Source organism: Apodemus sylvaticus, chromosome 7 (assembly GCF_947179515.1).
Source record: "Apodemus sylvaticus chromosome 7, mApoSyl1.1, whole genome shotgun sequence".
Lineage (NCBI taxonomy): Eukaryota > Metazoa > Chordata > Mammalia > Rodentia > Muridae > Apodemus > Apodemus sylvaticus.
The window spans coordinates 89,840,815-89,862,799 of record NC_067478.1 but is presented as its reverse complement, the minus strand read 5'-3'; the positions used below and the strand labels follow the sequence as shown (position 1 = coordinate 89,862,799).

The 21,985-nt window shown below is 39.1% G+C and overlaps 1 protein-coding gene across 1 annotated transcript; it reads right to left on the bottom strand.

The window, feature by feature from the left end:
* Nucleotides 1-19,411: 19,411 nt before the first annotated feature.
* LOC127689969 (olfactory receptor 1537-like) lies at nucleotides 19,412-20,356 on the bottom strand. Its single transcript, XM_052189542.1, has one exon. The coding sequence runs from the start codon at nucleotides 20,354-20,356 to the stop codon at nucleotides 19,412-19,414; it is 945 nt and encodes a 314-aa protein (XP_052045502.1).
* Between the last annotated feature and the right edge of the window lie 1,629 nt (nucleotides 20,357-21,985).

Here is a 21,985-nt window from a genome sequence, read left to right as displayed (position 1 = left end):
CTTCACAGACAGCTGAATGTTGGTTGCTCATCTTCTCCTTTACCATAGAAGAAAAATGACCTTGAACATGTGAGTGGCAGATTACACTGAATTAACTGTTGAGCCACTATTCCTTAAAGTTGGTTCTCAAGATCATTTGTTATTCTCCACAATTTGTTAATATAAACATTTTATATGCTGGCCACAGAAACAAGAGATTGGTTATAAAAAGAATAGTGTGAGCTATTTCCCTATACAGTCTTGTCCCTCAAGATTTCATCTCTGGAGAAATCAACAATCAAAATTAATGTGTATTCCCCATTGTATCTCAAGTGTATATGGTAGCGTGGTCATAAGATTCCAAGTTCTTTTTAAACTATAGATAAAATAAATGTATGTTAAAAGCACTACAATGTTCCTGAAACCATAAGATATTTACTAAATGGATTTTCTATTAATATTTCCTTCAAAATTTAAAAATTACTGAAAACACCTAAAAGATTTGAATTTTGTAACTCCCATTGAGATGTACCAAATGTGCTTAGATAGTATGAGAATGTGTAAAATCATTTTACTAGGTAAATTTTATTCAAGAACTGAAAAAAGCAGCTTTCTCCTTTCTGAAGCTATAATAGCTTAGATATTTTTAAAATGCAGGAAAAAGTGGCAAGTAAGACTAATAAGAAAAAAAACAGGAGGAGAGGTAGAGAATGGAGCACCAGTCAAGGCGGATGACGTCAAGAGCTACTGAGTCAGACTAGAGAAACTGATTCTATCCCAAGGGCAGTGAGAGGTGTACACTACTTCCTGTTTTAAAGAACAGCAAGTTACTTGGGAAAGGAGAATGAAAGATATTCAAGACATTCAGTATAGTCTCTGATAAAAAGATTGCAGATATTTCAGGAAATAAAGAGGATCAAAGAGGAAAAGAGAAGAACAAAAGACATATATATATATGTGTGTGTATGTGTGTGTGTGTGTGTGTGTGTGTGTGTGTGTATTCACCAGCAAATATAATTAATGATTTCAGAGCTGTTTACTCTCTTATCCTCCTTCAAATATTCTTAACTTTTTGTGGTTAGGAAGAATATTACACTCAATTTGTGCTTCCATATTTACTAATTTACCTCTACATTCTTAGGAAAAGTAGAATGTGAGTTTGTATGTTCCAAATGCTTTTCATAGTCAATTCAGACTAACACATTGAGATTTGTTTGTTAATCCAAAGAAAGCCAGTTACATAAAATATTAAGAAAACTAACTCGGCCGGCGGCGGCGGCAGCAGCGGCAGCAGTGGCTGCTCCAGCTGAAGGGCCATCAGCAGTGGAACCAAGGCGTCACAGGGACCAGTTAGGCCCTGCGCCCACGACCACTGACCTTCGCTGACCAGCCGGACAGCAAGCAGCTGCAGTTGTGCGGCGCCTTTCCTGCACGGAGGCCACTTCAGAACTCGGCCTCCCACCAGTCAGGAGAGGAGCATCCATCTTGGTTCCGTACTCCAGGAATCGGACAGACTGAGGTACACAAACATAATCCGAGGCCAACACCGCGGTGGTCTGAGCCCGACGGGCGTTGGCCTGCACCCAGGCCCTGGGCGGGTCGGGGGGCCATCGGGGTGCCAACCCAACCAGGAGGTTTTTTGCCCAGGCCTGCGAGCGCGCCGCCGCCATTTTGCCTGCAGGGCAACAGAGAGCTCAGGCGGGCAGACCTGTAACAGGCATAGCCTAAGGCTAACAAAGCGGGGGTCCAGGCCCCAAAAGGCACAGGACTGACCCCAAGAACTGGGCGGCTTGGTGGGCCATCTGTGAGTCAACCCGCCCAGGTGATTGTTAGCAAAGCAGACTCTCCCGGCGCTTTCAGGGAGCGCGGGCGCGCACGCCCGCCATCCTAGTCACCTGGCAAACCCAATTAACAGTCAAAGCCTTAGGGGAACTTTGCTCAGACCTTGGCCTCCCAGGCTTTTGCCTGGACTCAGGGACTGGGCGGCCAGGCTAACCTTGTGTGCGACAGCCCGGTTGGCAGATCGGCTGCCCACCGGAGTGAGCGGAACACAGGGGAGGTCACAGTAGCATACACCATCAGCACTCCCTGGGAGTGCACACGGGCTCCATCTGCTCCACAGACACAATCTGGGGCAAGGCCTCAGGCAGAAGCCCTTAGCTCTACTCTCTCCGCTTCCGGATCCAGATCAGTCTGGGCGGCAGCATTACATCTCCAAGTCCTGCAAGTGGCTAGCTGGGCTTCCGGGCGGCCAGCTGGGAGAAGTCAGTGTGCTCCAGTGAATCCAGCGGGCCCCAGCGGGAGCCTTCCGGTGCCTGCTTTGGGATCTGAACAGCCTGGGCAGCAGCACACTGTCTACAAGCAGTGCAGGAGGTAAGCTGTGCACCAGAGGCCAACTGGGAAGGGGCAGCTTGCACTGGTGAGTCCAGCACTGAGAAGATAAACTAACACCAGTGAGATCTAGATGGCAAAAGGCAAACGCAGGAACGTCACTAACAGAAATCAAGGCAATATGGCAACATCTGAACCCAATTCTCCTCTACCAACATGTCCTGGATACCCCATCACACCAGTAAAACAAGATTTGGATTTAAAATCACTGGTCATGATGCTGGTACAGGAACACATGAAGGTCATACATAAAGAAATTCAGGAGACAATGGATCAAAAGTTAGAAGCCCTTGCAAGGGAAACACAAAAATCATTGAAAGAAATCCAGGAGAATACAAAAGCCAACAAGGAGGAAATGCAAAAAACACTTAAAGAAATACAGGAGAACTTTGCTCAACAGGCTGAGGTCATGAAAGACGAAACACAAAAATCTCTTAAAGAAATACAGGAGAACTTTGGTCAACAGGCTGAGGTCATGAAAAAGGAAACACAAAAATCTCTTAAAGAATTACAGGAAAACACAAACATGCAAGTGAAGGAGCTAAGCAAAACCATCCAGGATCTAAAATCAGAAGTAGAAACAACTAAGAAAACTCAAAGGGAGACAACTTTGGAGATAGAAAGCCTTGGGAAGAAATCAGGGGACAGAGATACAAATATCAACAACAGAATACAAGAGATAGAAGAAAGAATCTCAGATGCTGAAGATTCCATAGAAACCATGGACTCAACAGTTAAAGAAAATGCAAAATGCAAAAAGCTTGTAACCCAAAATATCCAGGAAATCCAGGACACAATGAGAAGACCAAACCTAAGGATTATAGGCATAGAGGAGAGTGAAGATTTACAACTTAAAGGGCCAGCAAATATCTTCAATAAAATTATGGAAGAAAACTTCCCTAACCTAAAGAGAGAGATGCCCATGAATATACAAGAAGCCTACAGAACTCCAAACAGACTGGACCAAAACAGAAATACTTCCCGTCACATAATAATCAAAACACCAAATGTTCTAAACAAAGAAAGAATACTAAAGGCAGTAAGAGAAAAAGGCCAAGTAACATATAAAGGAAGACCTATCAGAATCACAGCAGACTTTTCACCTGAGACTATGAAGGCTAGAAGGTCCTGGGCAGATCTCATGCAGACTCTAAGAGAACACAAATGCCAACCAAAACTACTATATCCAGCAAAACTCTCAATCACCATAGATGGAGAAACTAAGATATTTCATGACAAAACCAAGTTTACCCAATATCTATCCACAAACCCGGCCCTAAAAAGGATAATAGGAGGACAACACCAATACAAGGAGGGAAACTTCACCCTGGAAAAAGCAAGATAGTAACCTTTCATCAAACCCAAAAGAAGTTAAGCATTCAAATTTAAAAAATAACGTCAAAAATGATAGGAAGTAACAATCACTATTCCTTAATATCTCTTAACATCAATGGACTTAATGCCCCAATAAAAAGACACAGACTAACTGAATGGATACGTAAACAGGACCCTACATTTTGCTGCTTACAGGAAACACACCTCAGGGTCAAAGACAAACACTACCTTAGAGTAAAAGGCTGGAAGACAATTTTACAAGCAAATGGTCCCAGGAAACAAGCTGGAGTAGCCATTTTAATATCAGATAAAATTGACTTTCAACCCAAAGTCATCAAAAGAGACCCTGAGGGACACTTCTTGCTGGTCAAAGGAAAAATACAAAAAGAAGAACTGTCAATCCTGAACATCTATGCCCCAAATGCAAGGGCACCCTCTTTTGTAAAAGAAACTTTATTAAAACTAAAAGCACACATTGCACCTAACACAATAATTGTGGGTGACTTCAACACTGCACTTTCCTCAATGGACCGATCAGGAAAACAGAAACTAAACAGGGACACAATGAAACTAATTGAAGCTTTGGACCAATTAGATTTAACAGATATATATAGAACATTCTATCCTAAAACAAAAGAATATACCTTTTTCTCAGCACCTCATGGTACCTTCTCCAAAATCGACCATATAATTGGTCACAAGACAGACCTCAACAAATATAAGAAGATCGAACTAATCCCATGCCTCCTATCTGATCACTATGGAGTAAAAGTGGTCTTCAATAGCAACAGAAACAACAGAAAGCCCACATACACGTGGAAACTGAACAATACTCTACTCAATGATACCTTGGTCAAGGAAGAAATAAAGAAAGAAATTAAAGACTTTTTAGAACACAATGAAAATGAAAACACAACATACCCAAATCTATGGGACACAATGAAAGCAGTGCTAAGAGGAAAACTCATAGCCCTGAGTGCCTCCAAAAAGAAAATGGAGAGAGCATACATTACCAGCTTAATGACACACCTGAAAGCCCTGGAACAAAAAGAAGCTATTTCGCCCAGGAGGAGTAGAAGGCAGGAAATCATCAAACTCAGGGCCGAAATCAATCAAGTAGAAACAAAGAGAACCATACAAAAAATCAACAATACGAGGAGCTGGTTCTTTGAGAAAATCAACAAGATAGATAAACCCTTAGCCAGAATGACCAAAGGGCACAGAGAAAGTATCCAAATTAACAAACTTAGAAATGAAAAGGGAGATATAACAACGGAAACTGAGGAAATCCAAAAAATCATCAGATCCTACTACAAGAGCCTATACTCAACACAACTGGAGAATCTGGAGGAAATGGACAATTTCCTTGACAGATACCAAATACCAAAATTAAATCAGGACCAACTAGACCATCTAAACAGTCCCATAATGCCTAAAGAAATAGAAGGAGTCATAGAAAGTCTTCCAACCAAAAAAAGCACAGGACCAGATGGCTTCAGTGCAGAATTCTACCAGACCTTCAAAGAAGAGTTAACACCAATACTCTTCAAACTATTCCACAAAATAGAAACAGAAGGAACACAATTCCTTCTATGAAGCCACAATTACGCTGATACCAAAGCCACACAAAGATCCAACAAAGAAAGAGAACTTCAGACCAATTTCCCTTATGAACATCGATGCAAAAATACTCAATAAAATTCTTGCCAACCGAATCCAAGAACACATCAAAACGATCATCCACCATGATCAAGTAGGCTTTATCCCGGGAATGCAGGGTTGGTTCAATATACGGAAATCCATCAATACAATCCACTACATAAACAAACTCAAAGAACAAAACCACATGGTCATTTCATTGGATGCTGAAAAAGCATTTGACAAAATTCAGCATCCCTTCATGCTTAAAGTCTTGGAGAGAACAGGAATTCAAGGCCCATACCTAAACATAGTAAAAGCAATATACAGCAAACCGGTAGCCAGCATCAAACTAAATGGAGAGAAACTTGAAGCAATCCCACTGAAATCAGGGACCAGACAAGGCTGCCCCCTTTCTCCTTATCTTTTCAATATTGTACTTGAGGTACTAGCTCGGGCAATTCGACAACATAAGGAGGTCAAAGGGATACAAATTGGAAAGGAAGAAGTCAAGCTATCATTATTTGCAGATGACATGATCGTCTACCTAAGTGACCCAAAGAACTCCACTAGAGAGCTCCTACAGCTGATAAACAACTTCAGCAAAGTGGCAGGTTATAAAGTCAACTCAAGCAAATCAGTGGCCTTCCTATACTCAAAGGATAAGCAGGCTGAGAAAGAAATTAGGGAAATGACCCCCTTCACAATAGCCACAAACAGTATAAAGTATCTTGGGGTGACTCTTACCAAACATGTGAAAGATCTGTATGACAAGAACTTCAAGATTCTGAAGAAGGAAATGGAAGAAGACCTCAAAAAATGGGAAAACCTCCCATGCTCATGGATCGGCAGAATCAATATAGTTAAAATGGCCATTTTGCCTAAAGCACTATACAGATTCAATGCAATACCCATCAAAATCCCAACTCAATTCTTCACAGAGTTAGAAAGAGCAATTATCAAATTCATCTGGAACAACAAAAAACCCAGGATAGCTAAAACTATTCTCAGCAACAAAAGAAAATCTGGGGGAATCAGTATCCCTGACCTCAAGCAATACTACAGAGCAATAGTGTTAAAAACTGCATGGTATTGGTACAGTGACAGGCAGGAGGATCAATGGAACAGGATTGAAGATCCAGAAATGAACCCACACACCTATGGCCACTTGATCCTCGACAAAGAGGCTGAAAACATCCAATGGAAAAAAGATAGCCTTTTCAACAAATGGTGCTGGTTCAACTGGAGGTCAGCATGCAGAAGAATGCGAATTGATCCATCCTTGTCTCCTTGTACTAAGCTCAAATCCAAATGGATCAAGGACCTCCACATAAAGCCAGACACTCTGAAGCTAATAGAAAAAAAACTGGGGAAGACCATTGAGGACATCGGTACAGGGAGAAAGTTTTTGAACAGAACACCAATAGCGTATGCTCTAAGATCAAGAATTGACAAATGGGACCTCATAAAATTACAAAGTTTCTGTAAGGCAAAGGACACCATCAAGAGGACAAATCGGCAACCAACAAATTGGGAAAAGATCTTCACCAATCCTACATCAGATAGAGGGCTAATATCCAATATATATAAAGAACTCAAGAAGTTAGACTCCAGAAAACCAAACAACCCTATTAAAAAATGGGGTACAGAGTTAAACAAAGAATTCTCACCTGAAGAACTTCGGATGGCGGAGAAGCATCTTAAAAAATGCTCAACTTCATTAGTCATTAGGGAAATGCAAATCAAAACAACCCTAAGATTTCATCTTACACCAGTCAGAATGGCTAAGATTAAAAATTCAGGAGACAGCAGGTGTTGGAGAGGGTGTGGAGAAAGAGGAACACTCCTCCACTGCTGGTGGGGTTGCAAATTGGTACAACCACTCTGGAAATCAGTCTGGCGGTTCCTCCGAAAACTGGGCATCTTACTTCCAGAAGATCCTGCTATACCACTCCTGGGCATATACCCAGAAGACTCCCCACCATGTAATAAGGATACATGTTCTACTATGTTCATAGCAGCCCTATTTGTAATTGCCAGATGCTGGAAAGAACCCAGGTATCCCTCAACAGAAGAGTGGATGCAAAAAATGTGGTATATCTACACAATGGAGTACTATTTAGCCATTAGAAACAATGAATTCATGAAATTCTTAGGCAAATGGATGGAGCTAGAGAATATCATACTAAGTGAGGTAACCCAGACTCAAAAGATAAATCATGGTATGCACTCACTAATAAGTGGATATTAACCTAGAAAACTGGAATACCCAAAACATAATCCACACATCAAATGAGGTACAAGAAGAAAGGAGGAGTGGCCCCTGGTTCTGGAAAGACTCAGTGAAACAGTATTCAGCAAAACCAGAACGGGGAAGTGGGAAGGGGTGGGTGGGAGGACAGGGGAAGAGAAGGGGTCTTGCGGGACTTTCGGGGAGTGGGGGGGGCTAGAAAAGGGGAAATCATTTGAAATGTAAATAAATTATATCGAATAAAAAAAAAAAAGAAAACTAACTCAAAGTACATAAATATATTAATTTGTTGAATAACATAACTGAGAAATATCTAAATAAATCCAGGAATATAACATAAATGCAACCATCCATAATGAGCACGCTGAATAATTTTTAAGAGGTGATATAAGGTACTATGGGTGAATGGACTCTAGGGAAATAAGGATGGAAGTGATTTTCACATGTGCATCTAGAAATTTTTATCTGCCTTCATTTCATGTCTTTTATTTTTTTTCATTTTAAAATCCCACTTTTATTTTTTGGCAAGATTTTCACATTTTTTGTTAGATATATTTTTTATTCACATTTCAAATGTTGTGCCCTTTCCTGGTTCCCCCACCCCTGAAAATTCCCTAACCCATCCCCCTCCTCCTGTTCACCAATCAACCCACTCCCACTTTCGTGTCCTGGTATACCCCTACACTGCTTCATCCAGCCTTCCCAGGACCAAGAACCTCTCCTCCCTTTGATGTCCAACAAGGTCATACTCTCCTGCCTATTCATCTGGAGCCATGGGCCCCTCCATGTGCACTCTTTGGTTGGGTTTACTCTCTGGGAGCTCTGTAGGTACTGGGTGGTTCATATTGTTGTTCCTCCTATAGCGCTGCAAACCCCTTCAGGTCCTTGGGTCCTTTCTTTTTATTATTTTATTTTTTTTATTTACATTGCAAATGATTTCCCCTTTTCTGGGTCCCTACTCCCCGCAAGTCCCATAAGCCCTCTTCCTTCCCCCTATTCTTCCATCCACCCCTTCCCACTTCTCTGTTGTTGAATTCCCCTATACTCTGCCACTGAGTCTTTCCAGAACCAGGGGCCACTCCTCCATTCTTTTTGGGCATCATTTAATTTGTGGATTATGTCCTGGGTATTCAAAGTTTCTAGGCTAAGTGATAAAAACTGCATGGTATTGGTACAATATCAGGCAAGCAGATCAATGGAATAGGATTGAAGATCCAGAAATGAACCAACACACCTATGGTCACTTGGTCTTCGACAAAGGAGCTGAAAGCATCCAGTGGAAAAAAGTCTTTTCAACAAATGATGCTGGTTCAATTGGAGGTCAGCATGCAGAAGAATGCAAATCAAACCATTCTTATCTCCTTGTACCAAGCTCAACTCCAAATGGATCAAGGACCTCCACATAAAACCTGACACACTGAAACTAATCGAAAAGAAACTGGGGAAGACCCTGGAGGACATGGGCACAGGGGAAAAGTTCCTGAATAGAACACCAATAGCTTATGCTCTAAGATCAAGAATTGACAAATGGGACCTCATAAAATTGCAACGTTTCTGTAAGGTAAAGGACAATGTCAAAAGGACAAAACGTCAACCAACAGACTGGGAAAGGATCTTCACCAACCCTAAATCCGACAGAGGGCTAATATCTAATATATACAAAGAACTCAAGAAAGTAGAACCCAGAGAACCAAATAACACCATTAAAAAGTTGGGTATGGAGCTAAACAAAGAATTTTTACATGAAGAACTTCGGAGAGCTGAGAAACACCTTAAGAAATGTTCAACATCATTAATCATTAGGGAAATGCAAATCAAAACAACCCTGAGATTTCACCTCACACCAGTCAGAATGGCTAAGGTCAAAAACTCAGGAGACAGCAGGTGTTGGCGAGGATGTGGAGAAAGAGGAAGACTCCTCCACTGCTGGTGGGATTGCAAGATGGTGCAACCACTTTGGAAATCAGTCTGGCGGTTCCTCAGAAAACTGGGCATGTCACTTCCTGAGGACCCTGCTATACCACTACTAGGCATATATCCAGAGGATTCTTCAGCATGCAATAAGGACACATGCTCAACTATGTTCATAGCAGCCCTATTTGTAGTAGCCAGAAGCTGGAAAGAACCTAGGTGTCCTTCAACAGAGGAATGGATACAAAAAATGTGGTATATTTACACAATGGAGTACTATTCAGCTGTTAGAAACAATGAATTCATGAAATTCTTAGACAAATGGATGGAGCTGGAGAACATCATACTAAGTGAGGTAACCCAGTCTCAAAAGATCAATCATGGTATGCACTCACTGATAAGTGGATATTTTATGTCTTTTAAATGCTTATATGCTGACAATAATTTCATGACTGGGGAATTTGTCATTGCTCATAATCCTTCCTCATATTTCAAAAAAACTTACTGTTTGTTCAGAAGAAATTTCTCTTGTCCAGCAAGTTTGTTATGGCCATTTTGACATCTTTATTCCTGAGGCTATAGATTCTAAATTTTTACCATGGACTCAAGAATGGTATATAACATAGACAACACTTTTTTCTTGTTCTCTGGAGATGATTGATAATGTAGGAATGTAGCCCCAAAGCACAGTAACAGCCAAAATATTGAATCTGCAAGAGCTGAAGATTTTGGACCTGCCATCAGCTGAAGTACTTTGGAATATGCTAAAAATGATAATGATATAATAGCTAAGAATGCCCTGACATAGAAGAGTGAAATTAAATGCACGGGAGAGTGCTAATAATTCACTGATAAAAGTACTAGAACCTGAGAGTAATGATTTACTATACCAGTCTTCCAGGAAATAAAAAACTCTTAGCATGAACAGATTGTGAGGAGTGGTACTTAGTAAACTTCTACCATACCCCCAGCCACCATCTAGGACCATGATAGGACATACTTAAATTGTAAAGTCAAAGGTTATGGACATCAACTCAGTAGTCAAATGCCATTGCAGGCAACAGAACACTTTTGCAGCACCAAAAACACAGAATTAGAACTGAGTTTTGCATTCTTGGTAGCAGATTACATTCTTCTCTGTCACAATTCAGCAGCATTTTGGGAGTAATTGCAGTGGACTGAGAGTAGTCAATAAAGAATAGACTGTGGGTTCATTTCTGGGTCTTCAATGCTATTTCTTTGATCTACCTGCCTGTCACTGTACCAATACCATGCAGTTTTTATCACTATTGCTCTGTAGTACTGTTTGAGTTCCAGAACACTGATTCCCCCAGAAGTTCTTTTATTGTTGAGAATAGTTTTAGCTGTCCTGGGTTTTTTGTTATTCCAGATTAATTTGAGAATTGCTCTTTCTAACTCTATGAAATACTGAGTTGGGATTTTGATGGGGAGTACATTGAATCTATATATTGCTTTTGGTAGGATGGCCATTTTTACTATATTAATCCTGCCAATCCACGAGCATGGAAGATTTTTCCATTTTCTGAGGTCTGACTGGGGAGAAAGATGGTGGCTGCCAACTTCTCCACTGGGCACAGGACCCACGCCTGTCTGGCACACAGACAAACTGCTGCTTTGTCCAGGTCCTGGGCACAGGTGGCAACCCACAGCTTGGAGGTCTGCCTCCCCAGATGTCCTTGACTCAGGATTTCTCAGTACCTGGGGTCGCCTGCCCCATCCTACTGGGAGCTAGGATGGCGACTACTGACTTCTGCTCAGGTCACAGGACCTGAAATTGATCCATTCTTATCTCCTTGTACTAAGCTAAACTCCAAGTGAATCAAGGACCGCCACATAAAACCAGACACACTTAAACTAATAGAAAAGAAACTGAGGAAGACTCTTGAGGACATGGGCATAGGGGAAAAGTTCCTGAACAAAACACCAAAAGCTTATGCTCTAAGATCAAGAATTGACAAATGGGACCTCATAAAATTACAAATTTTCTGTAAGGTAAGGAACACTGTCGAAAAGACAAAATGGCAACCAACAACTTGGGAAAAGATCTTCACCACCCCTACATCTAACAGAGAGCTAATATCCAATATATACAAAGAACTCAAGAAATTAGACTCCAGAAAACCAAATAGCCGTATTAAAAAATGGGGTACGGAGCTAAACAAATAATTTTCACCTGAAGAATTTCGAATGGCTGAGAATTGCCTTAAGAAACGTTCACCATCATTAATGATTAGGGAAATGCAAATCAAAAGAACCCTTAGATTTTACCTCACACCTGTCAGAATGGCTAAGATTAAAAACTCAGGACACAGCAGGTATTGGCTAGGATGTGGAGAAAAAATGGAACACTCCTCCACTGCTGGTGGGAATGCAAGTTGGTACAACCACTCTGGAAAACAGTCTGGTGGTTCCTCAGAAAACTGGGCATGACACTTCTGGAGAAACCTGCTATACCACTCCTGGGCATATAACCAGAGGATTCCCTGGCATGCATTAAGGACACATGCTCCACTGTGTTTATAGTAGCCTTATTTATAATAGCCAGAAGCTGGAAAGAACCCAGATGTCCCTCAATAGAGGAATGGATACAGAAAATGTGGTATGTTTGCACAATGGAATACTATTCAGAAATTACAAACAGTGAATTCATGAAATTCTTAGGCAAATGGTTGGGACTAGAAAATATCATCCTAAGTGAGGTAACCCAGTCACAAAAGAACACACAGGGAATGAAGTCACTGATAAGTGGATATTAGACCAGAAGCTCTGAATACTGAAGACACAACTCACATATCAATCACTTGCAAGAAGAAGGAAGGAGAGGGCCCTGGTCCTGGAAAGGCTTTATGCAGCATTGTAGAGGATTACCAGGACAGAGAATTGGGAGGGGGTTGATTGGGGAACAGGTGGAGGGTAGAGGGCTTATGGGACTTATGGAGATGGGAGAACCTGGAAAGGGAAAAATCATTTGAAATGTAAACAAATAATATAGAAAAAAAGAGAATAGACAGCTTAGTAAATAATAATAGGTGTGTGTAGTTGATAACCAAACTAATTGAGATGGTTTTGTATCTGACAATTGGAGCCACTAGTAAGATGAAGAACAGGAGAAACAGGAGCTCTGCAACCTCCTTTCTTTATCTCAAATAATTTGCAATCATGCTAAAGACGAGTCATGGAAAGAATCCATCATAAGTTGACAAACTTATTACCTACACTTTAAGAGTGGTTATTGGTTCTACTCAGTCCCTCACAACCTCAGACTGTTCATTACCTGTGTTTTAGAATTTCATTAATAGGTCATGTCTGTTCATAATACTATTTCCATTGAAGGAAAAACTGGTCTCAATGGAATTTTCATGAACTTTACATATACAGTGAAAACTTTCTTTGCCTGTGAGTCTGTAACTTAAAGCAGGCATGATATCCCCTGTAGCAGCTCATGCTTTATTAAGATTGCTTTGGCCATCTGGATCCTTTGTACTTCCCAATGAATTTTAAGCTTGTTTTTATACTTATGTGAAAAATGTCAGGAAGATTGGTACTATATTGAATCAGTATGTTCATTCACAAAATTAACTTTTGCAATTCATGACCATGGAATCTCTTCCAACTTCGAATGCCTTCTTTGATTTCTATACTCATAGGTTTAAATATTTCAGTGTAGAGTTCCATATTTTATTTTACAATCAGGGTGGGGATTGTGACTTGATTTCTTTCTCTTTCTTTTTTCCTTTTCTTCTTTCTTTTTTTCTTTTCTTCTTTTTTTGAGGTTTTAGTGAGTGGGTTTTTTTCCATAATTTCCCTTTCAGCATGTTAGTAATTGGCATAGGAAAAGGAATTGAAATTTTATTTGTTTATCTTGCCAGTTTATTAAGAATATCCATAAGTTCTAGGATCTTTCTGGTGGAGTCTTTACGACTTTTTCTGTATAATATCATATCATGTGTAAGCAATAAGAATTTTAGTTCTTTCTTATCTCTTTCATTTCCTTGTTTTTAATTATTTCTCCTCAGATTTGGCAGACTAGACAGTCTTCTAAGACTGAAAGACCCTGTATTCTTAAAGTTTTGTCTATGTTCTAATTTAAAAATAGCTTTTCTTTTACAATTTCATATAAAAGTACTACACTTGCATCATTTTCATCCTTCTGTTTTCTCACAGCAAATTCTCCTTTATTCCCCCACTTCCTACAAAATTATGAGCTGTAACAAATAATTATGGACAGACAACATATACATATGTATGAGAGAAGGAACATACACATACATATGTGTGCATATGAATATAGATATGAATAAATATTAATAAATGGAATAATATAAATAATGCAAGTAAATAATATAAATGTAAGTGTAAAAATTATAAATGTAGATATAAATTATATAGATTGATATAGATATAGATGATATAGATGTAGATGTAGATATAGCAATAGATGATACAGATATAGAAGATAAAGATAGAGATGTTATGTAGGATGCTATTTCAATTTAATATTCCTATGCACATATATATATATATATAAAATGCATATCAAACCACTTTTCATGGATAAACTAGTGGAGATGTCTATTCCCTGGAAAAGGCTGATTGTCCACGGCTTGTTGCAATAGGTATGTAACAGTGGTGGCGAACATCCCAGAGTGACCTGCCCCAACGTTCTGGGCTCCTGAATGGAAGACAATCACATAGTCTTATATTTTAGTATGTTTTGAGGAGTTCAGTGGCTGAGCCACTCCAAACTTCCATGAGGCTAAATCTTTACTAAAACCTAAATTTCATCCTGACTGCCCTGGACCTGTATTCCTCCTGGGTCATTATTCCCATCTTACATGTTAGCAGTTTGTCTTCTCAAGCATGGACTTTCTCACTTCCTGGAATGGTATTCTCAATCCTTCTTCCTCTCTTGGTCCCCTTGCCGGCAAATCCTAAAGTCCCACCTCCTTCTCACTTCCCAGCCATTGGTCACTGGTATATTATTTTATTTACCAGTTAAAGCCAAGCTGATGCAGAGACCCTCAGAGTCATACATGCTGGTTTCCTTGTAATTTTGGGAACCCAGTTATCATAATAAAAGCATTAGTTCAAATCCACAACAATGTTTCACTGGTCAATTAGTTCTTAATTACCTGTAGCTTTCAATCTAGGTGTGAGGCTTGAAATTTCTTTATCCATTTTGGCCTATCAACTGGTGACATTGTACAATCCTTGTTTAGGGGCATCTACTATTTAGATGCCATAGGTATTGTGTCCCTGTCAAATATATAAAAGATTATTTTATCTCCCACCATCCTGGTCCTCTGGCTCTGACAATCTTTGTTTCCCTCCTTCCTCAATGCTATCTGAGCCATGAGTGTTGTGCTTATTTCAGGTGGGCCAGGGTACCTCATATTAAAGAATTTTTGAAAGAGTGGTGTGACAGTTGTATAAAATATGAAACAGCTTTACCATACACCCTAGAGCTTTCAATGCTAGGCACATATTTACAAGGATGAAAGATTACACACACACACACACACACACACGTGCACACATAAGCATATACACACATACCTTATGAGGACTTATCAAAGCAGAAATACTTGACATAAGTACAAACAAGCAATTAAATAACAAAACCAAATAAACAAACCACCTACTAGCTGTCCATGAAGTGGTAAATACACTCTACTTCATATGTCTTTGGAATGGAGGTTATGCTACAATGAGAAATGAGGCCCAAACTCATGTTACTGCCAGAAAGAACATGGTGCATGCAAAGAAAACAAATTGCACAGAGGTGGACACACATTGTAGGCTTCAATTTTATGAATCATATCTACTGAGAAAATCCATAGAAGTGGAAAGCAACTAGTACCCAGCAGTTGCTAAAGAAATTAAAGTTAAAGTATATCACTGGTAATGAGTCCAGGGCTTCTCTTGAGAAATGGTGATTAATATTTTATAGAACTAGAATAAGGGATAACAGACAAATTTAATTATTTTATTTTTCCATTAATTAACTTATTTATTCACTTTAAATCCCATTTGCTGCCTCCCATTCCAGTCCCCTCTCACAGAGTTCCTTTCTCCAGCCCCCTCTCCTTCTCCTTTGAGAAGGTGAAGGCCCCCATGGCTATCCTGCTACCTTGGTACATCAAGTCTCTGCAGTACTAGGCACATCCTATTGCACTGAGACCAGACAAAGCAGTCCAGGCAGGGGAACAGATTCCACAGAGAGGCAACAGCCTCAGGGACAGTCCGTACTCAAATTGCTTGGGGAACTTGACTACAATAAAGACTGAGCTGCACATTGCTATGTATGTGTGGCAGGATAGGTCCACTCTGCGTGAGCTCCTTGGTTGGTTGTTCAGTCTCTGAAAGCCCATATGCACCCAGGTTTGTTGACTCTATTGGCCATCTTGTGGAGTTCCTACCCCCATTCAGGGCCCTCAGTCATTCCCAGAAGTCTTTGATAAGAGTTTCAAAGCTCCAATGTTTTGCTGTGGGTTTATGCAACTGTTTCAGTCAGATGCTGGTTGAAGATCTCAGAGGACAGTCGTGCATGCAATAAAAATTAATGAACTACAGTTCATGAACTTGAAAGAGAGGAGGAAGGAGTATGTGGCAGAGTTTGGAGGTAAAGACTGGAAAGGAGAGATTTAATTTAATTGCTAACAAAATAAAAAATAAGCAAATTACTATGTCATTGTCAGAAATAGTATGAATGGTAGTGATCCAAAGAAATTTTCTTAGGATATTAATATGAGTTGATAGTGAAACAGATAAAGCCATGTGATTGTGGCACAGACTTTTAATCCCATGGCTTGGAAGGTAGAGTCAGGTGGATCTCTCTGAGTTCAAGACCAGCACAACACAGTGAGTTCCAGGAAAAGCAAAACTACACACACACACACACACACACACACACACACACACACACACACACAAACTCTATCTCAAAAAACAAAACAAAGCAAACAAAGAAAAAGTATATTTAAATATTAAGCACACAATTTTTTATAGATCATCATCATAAAAAGATAAAGGTAGACTGCCTGTCCTGAAGAATACAATGTAAAAAACACATCTGGATAGATATGGTGTTTTGGAAATTCCTGGGGAAAAAAAACACAGCTATTTTTATTCTGGTCCATAATTGTGGTGGTAGGGCTGTCAATGAAGACTTTTTAGAGAATTATAAGAAATAGCAAGTACATGTATACAGGAAAGGACAATTATTGAAAAATGCAGAGATCATAGCTTTGAAAAAAAGGAATGACAGGTGCATGGAACCTTTGGAGGGATGAAAGGGAAGGGAAAGTGCTACAAAGGACTTGAACATTTTGACCTCCATTGATATCTACCACATGTACTTAGAAAGTATGATTCACAAATTTTACCCCAAGATTATATAAATGCACTTTTCATTCATATCCAAGGTAGTAAAAAATTGAAAGAATATCTTTCTTTCATATTCATTTGCATTATTGATGCTTTAAATATTTCATTATATTTTTTGAGAATTGCTTACAACGTGTTTTGATAATATTTACGTCCTTCATTCACTCTTACCAGGTCTACCCCTTTTCCTACCCACATAACTTTGTACTTTATTTTCTGCCCCCACCTTTCAAGTCAAATTTGCCTGGAACACACATTCTTGCTTGTGGAACATGTTTGATTTATGAGGGGCTATACTCTTAAAGAAATGTGACTGTCACTTTCCCAGGAGCTACCCACGACCAAGCGCTCCTTCGAAATAGGTATAATTCATACTCATTTTTGATCTCCATGTTGAGATTTCATCTACATTGGGCTTGTACACATCATCCCAGCTTGTGCATGCTGCCACATTATATTGTTTGTGAACCCTTAATACTACAAGAACAATACTAATCAATAATAATAACCAGACTAGACTGATATGCCCACTGCTGGCAATAGTGACATGAAAATATCAGGAAATCCAAGTACTTTCTGTTTGGATTTAAGGTCTGCTGTTCAAGATGAAACCCATATCTTACATCACAATTAAATCAAGGACTTCTTTCTAGATAAGTCAGAGAGCTTGTGAAAAAAATCTACTTTATTTATCCAATTATCAAGTCTTTGATAAACTGTTTTCTTCTGCAATAGCGTTTGACAACTCCTATACTTTAGCTCCTGTCTTCTTCATGATGCTACTCCTTCCTTAGCACCATTTTTCTTCCTCATTTTAGTGTTTCAATTCCCTATTTTAGAATGAATCTGAGGCTTATGTCAATATTTTCATGGTCTCTTTCTCTGATTATTATAATCACTGAAAAAAGTGGGACTGTTTACTCTTCTAAATACATTTTAATAGTTGCTATGCATGTTTAAGAACTTCAAAAGGGGAATGCCAGGGCTGAAAGGTGGTACTGGGTGGGTGTGATAGTGGGTGGGTGGGATGGGGGATAGAGGATGGAATAGATTGTTTCCAGAGGGGAAACCAGGAAAGGGGATAACATTTGAAATGTAAATAAATAAAATATCTAAAAAATGAGCTTAAAATGATGATGATGATGATAATAATAATAATAATAATCATAATAATAATTCTACCGATTACATATCATTCTACTAAAAGGTTACTGGGTATTCTTGAGTAATATGATTAAAATCATATCTTCATAAATCTTTCAAAGCATACTGTTGCAAAATATTTCCTATCCATTCACATTGAGGCAGTGAGAGGCCAGTGATTGGAGGGGAGAGAGGAAGAGGAGGAGCTAAGTGAAGGAGGGGTGGAGAGAGGGGGAGCCTGGGAGCTGCATGAGGGAGAAGAGGAGGAAACACGCAGACCCAGATGGCATCAAATGTGTTTCTGGTGTGATGAGAAGTTAGAAATATTGGGATAATACTTTGTCATTGAAATTTGGCATTATGCAATTGGGAGTTTCAAATATAGAAATATATTTGGTTAACTACTACTACTACAGAGGCCTGGAGGGTCAGTACTATATTTTAACCATTTCCCACTACATTTAGCGAAACAATGTGGGCCATATTTCCACTAGAAATCTGAGATTATTAGTCTAAAACTTAAGAGTTTTGGTTTTTTGGTTTTTGTTTTTATTAAGTGAGTAAATAGAATGCCAAAATCGGGTCAATTTACTCAAGCACACCAAATTGAAACAAAGGAAAGGAAGTCTGCAGTGATCTTGTGTCATCTATGGATGCCAGGAAATAGCACCATGAAATTTCAACAATACAGTTATAGGAACACGAAGCCAAAATAATAGCAGCTAGCATACCAGGGTGAACAGGACAAGTTTCAGAGGATCCCACTCTTACAAGAAGAGCTCTAGGAAATTAATGATTGGTAAGAACAGATCTGCTATGGATCCGCTCCCTACTCTGTAGAATGAGAGGGAGTAAGACAGACAGGCAGACAGACAGAGACAGAGAAACAGAGAAAGAGATACAAATAGAGAGAGAGAGAGAGACAGAGACAGAAACAGAGAGAGGCAATTTATTTGAGAAAAAGCAGAGGAACATGGGAATGTTTGAAGGGAGATAGGAAGAACAGTGTGATTACAGGACTTAAATATGACATTCTGAAAAATGAATTAAAAATAATTCAAAAAGTATCATTTTGTTGCATGTAAGTTTATTTTTAAATGAATATGTATAAAGTATGAAAATATATATAATATGATGGGCTATGTCATCTTTACTGTTTGCTAACATTGACTGTGAAACAGTCTGGGATAGTATGTGTATAGAAAATTGAATTTGAAATTTACAATACTAAAAATTTTGAACATGTCCTAGGAAATGAGTAATAAAATTGACAATTAGAATAAAATGAATAATAGCAATACAAACTATGTTTATGGAAAATCTTGCGATAATAAATAATTTTTACATTATTTCTAACTACATAAATGTTTTTCTTTTAATTATTTTTTTCAAGGCAATGGTGACATCTTTATTCCTCAGACTATAAATCAAGGGGTTCAACATGGGTACAACGATTGTATAAAACACAGAGGACACTTTTCCTTGGTCCATGGAGTTGACTGATGATGGCTGTAAGTACATGAATGCTAAAGATCCAAAGAAGACAGCAACAGCCAAGATGTGGGAACTGCAGGTGCTGAAGGCTTTGGACCTGCCCTCAGTGGAGCGAATGCGGAGGATGCTGGCAATGATGAAGATGTAGGAAGTAATAATGGTCAGGATTGGGACAAAGATGTTCAGTGTCCCAAAAAATAAAATCAGCATTTCATTGATAAAGGTATTAGAGCATGCAAGCTTCAAGAGGGGGAGAAGATCGCAGAAATAGTGGTTGATCACATCTAATTTGCAAAATCGAATTCTAACCATGAAGCCTGTGTGAGCTGACGCACAGATCACACCTATAATATACACTCCTGAAATTAGGGAAATGTAAATTTGATAGGACATAGTTACGTTGTAAAGCAAAGGGTTACAAATGGCAACATAGCGGTCATAGGCCATTGCAGCTAAAATGTAACACTCTGCAATTGCAAAAATGAGGAAGAAGTAGAGCTGAGTCATGCATCCAGGGTAGGAGATGATGTTCTTCTCTGTCACAAAGTTCACTAGCATTTTAGGGGTAACAACAGTGGACTGACAGAAGTCAATGAAGGACAGACTGCTGAGAAAATAATACATGGGTGTGTGCAGGTGGGAACTGAACCCAATCAGTGTGATCATGCCTAGGTTCCCTGCCACAGTGATCAGATAGATTCCTATGAAGAGGAAGAAAAGGGGCAGCTGGAGTTCTGGCTTCACTGAGAGCCCAGCCAAGAAGAACTCGGTCACTGTGGAATAGTTTCCTGATGTCATGTCCTCCATTCAGATCCTGAAGGAGTAAAAACAAATATATAAGGCTGTTAAAGTGACTTATTATTTCTCAAATACACAAGGTCCCCATATTAATTATTCCTCTCCTTATAACAACTTTGTTCCTTATGTAATTATTTTAAGTAGATAAATAAAATTTATTTTTTAATATTAATTTGAAACATATCCTTAAAACTTTAAGAATTCATTTACTATAAAATGCTATCACTAAGTCCAGGTTCTTAGAAATTTTGTATATTCAAAGCAATGTCTCTAAGGTGACATATAGAGTGGATAGCAGTGAGGATGAGTGACATGCAGTCAGTAAAGCATGTGGCAGCATGGAGGAGGGAGATCCACAGACAGTTCACCCCTGCTGAGGAGCTACTAACAGTATATAAATGCTGAGAGGGCATATCAGTTTTCTCTCAAGGTGTAGTACCAGGTAAGTTGACCATGCAACAGAGTGAAATCACATATCCATGAATATGTGGAAGGGACAAATCGGCCATGGTGTGAAAACAATAAAAGCAGGACATGAAGTTGCATGGGAAGGGAAAGAGCATGTACCTGGAAAGAGCTGGGAATGGAGACTGACTAGGATCAAAGGATGTTTATGAAACTGTCCAGGAAATGATAAAAATATTTAAAGCCTAAAGGGATAAAATGTGGTCACAAACACATAGTGAATAAATACATTTGTCAAAAGGCATCAATAAAAAACATATTTTTTCTATAATTGATACCATAAAGATAACAATTTTCTAAATTGAAATGAATTTATTCATGAAAAATAAATCTTCTAAAATAAGATACTTACAAAGTCAGTATGTTGAGAATAAATATGTAACTGGCAGTTAGCTTGTAGAAGAATGCAAATTAGTCCATTCTTAATCTCCTTTTACAAAGCTCAAGTCCAAGATGATCAAGGACCTTCACATAAAACCAGATATACTGAATCTAATAGAAGAGAAAGTGGGGAAGAACCTGGAGTGCATAGGCACAAGGAAAATTTCCTGAATAGAACACAAAGATCAAGTATTGACAATTGGGACCTCTCAAAATTGAAAAGGCAAAGGACCCTGTCAATAGGACAAAAGGGCAACCAATAGATTGGGGAAAAAATCTTTACCAATCCTACATCTGATAGAAGGCTAATATCCAGTATATACAAAGAACTCAAGAAATTACACTTTAGAGAACCAAATAACCCTATTAAAATGAGGTACAGAGCTAAACAAATAATTCTTAACTGAGGATGAGAATGAGAAACACCTAAAGAAATGTTCAACATCCTTAATCATCAGGGAAATGCAAATCAAAACAACCCTGAGATTTCACCTCTCACCACTCAGAATGGCCAAGATTAAAAACTCAGGGGACAAAAAATGCTGGAGAGGATGTGGAAAAAGAAGAACACTCCCCCAATGCTGGTGGGATTGCAAGCTGGCAAAACCACTCTGGAAATCAGTTTGGCAGTTTCTCAGGAAATTGGACATAGTACTACCTGAGCATACTACTATACCACTCCTGGGCATATACCCAGAAGATGCTCCAACATGTAATAAGGACACATGTTCCACTGTGTTCATAGCAGCCTTATTCATAAGAGCCAGAAGCTGGAAAGAACTCTGTACATCA

Coding starts and splice junctions, on each gene's coding strand:
- LOC127689969 (XM_052189542.1), bottom strand. CDS start 20,356: ATGGAGGACATGACATCAGGAAACTATTCCACAGTGACCGAGTTCTTC.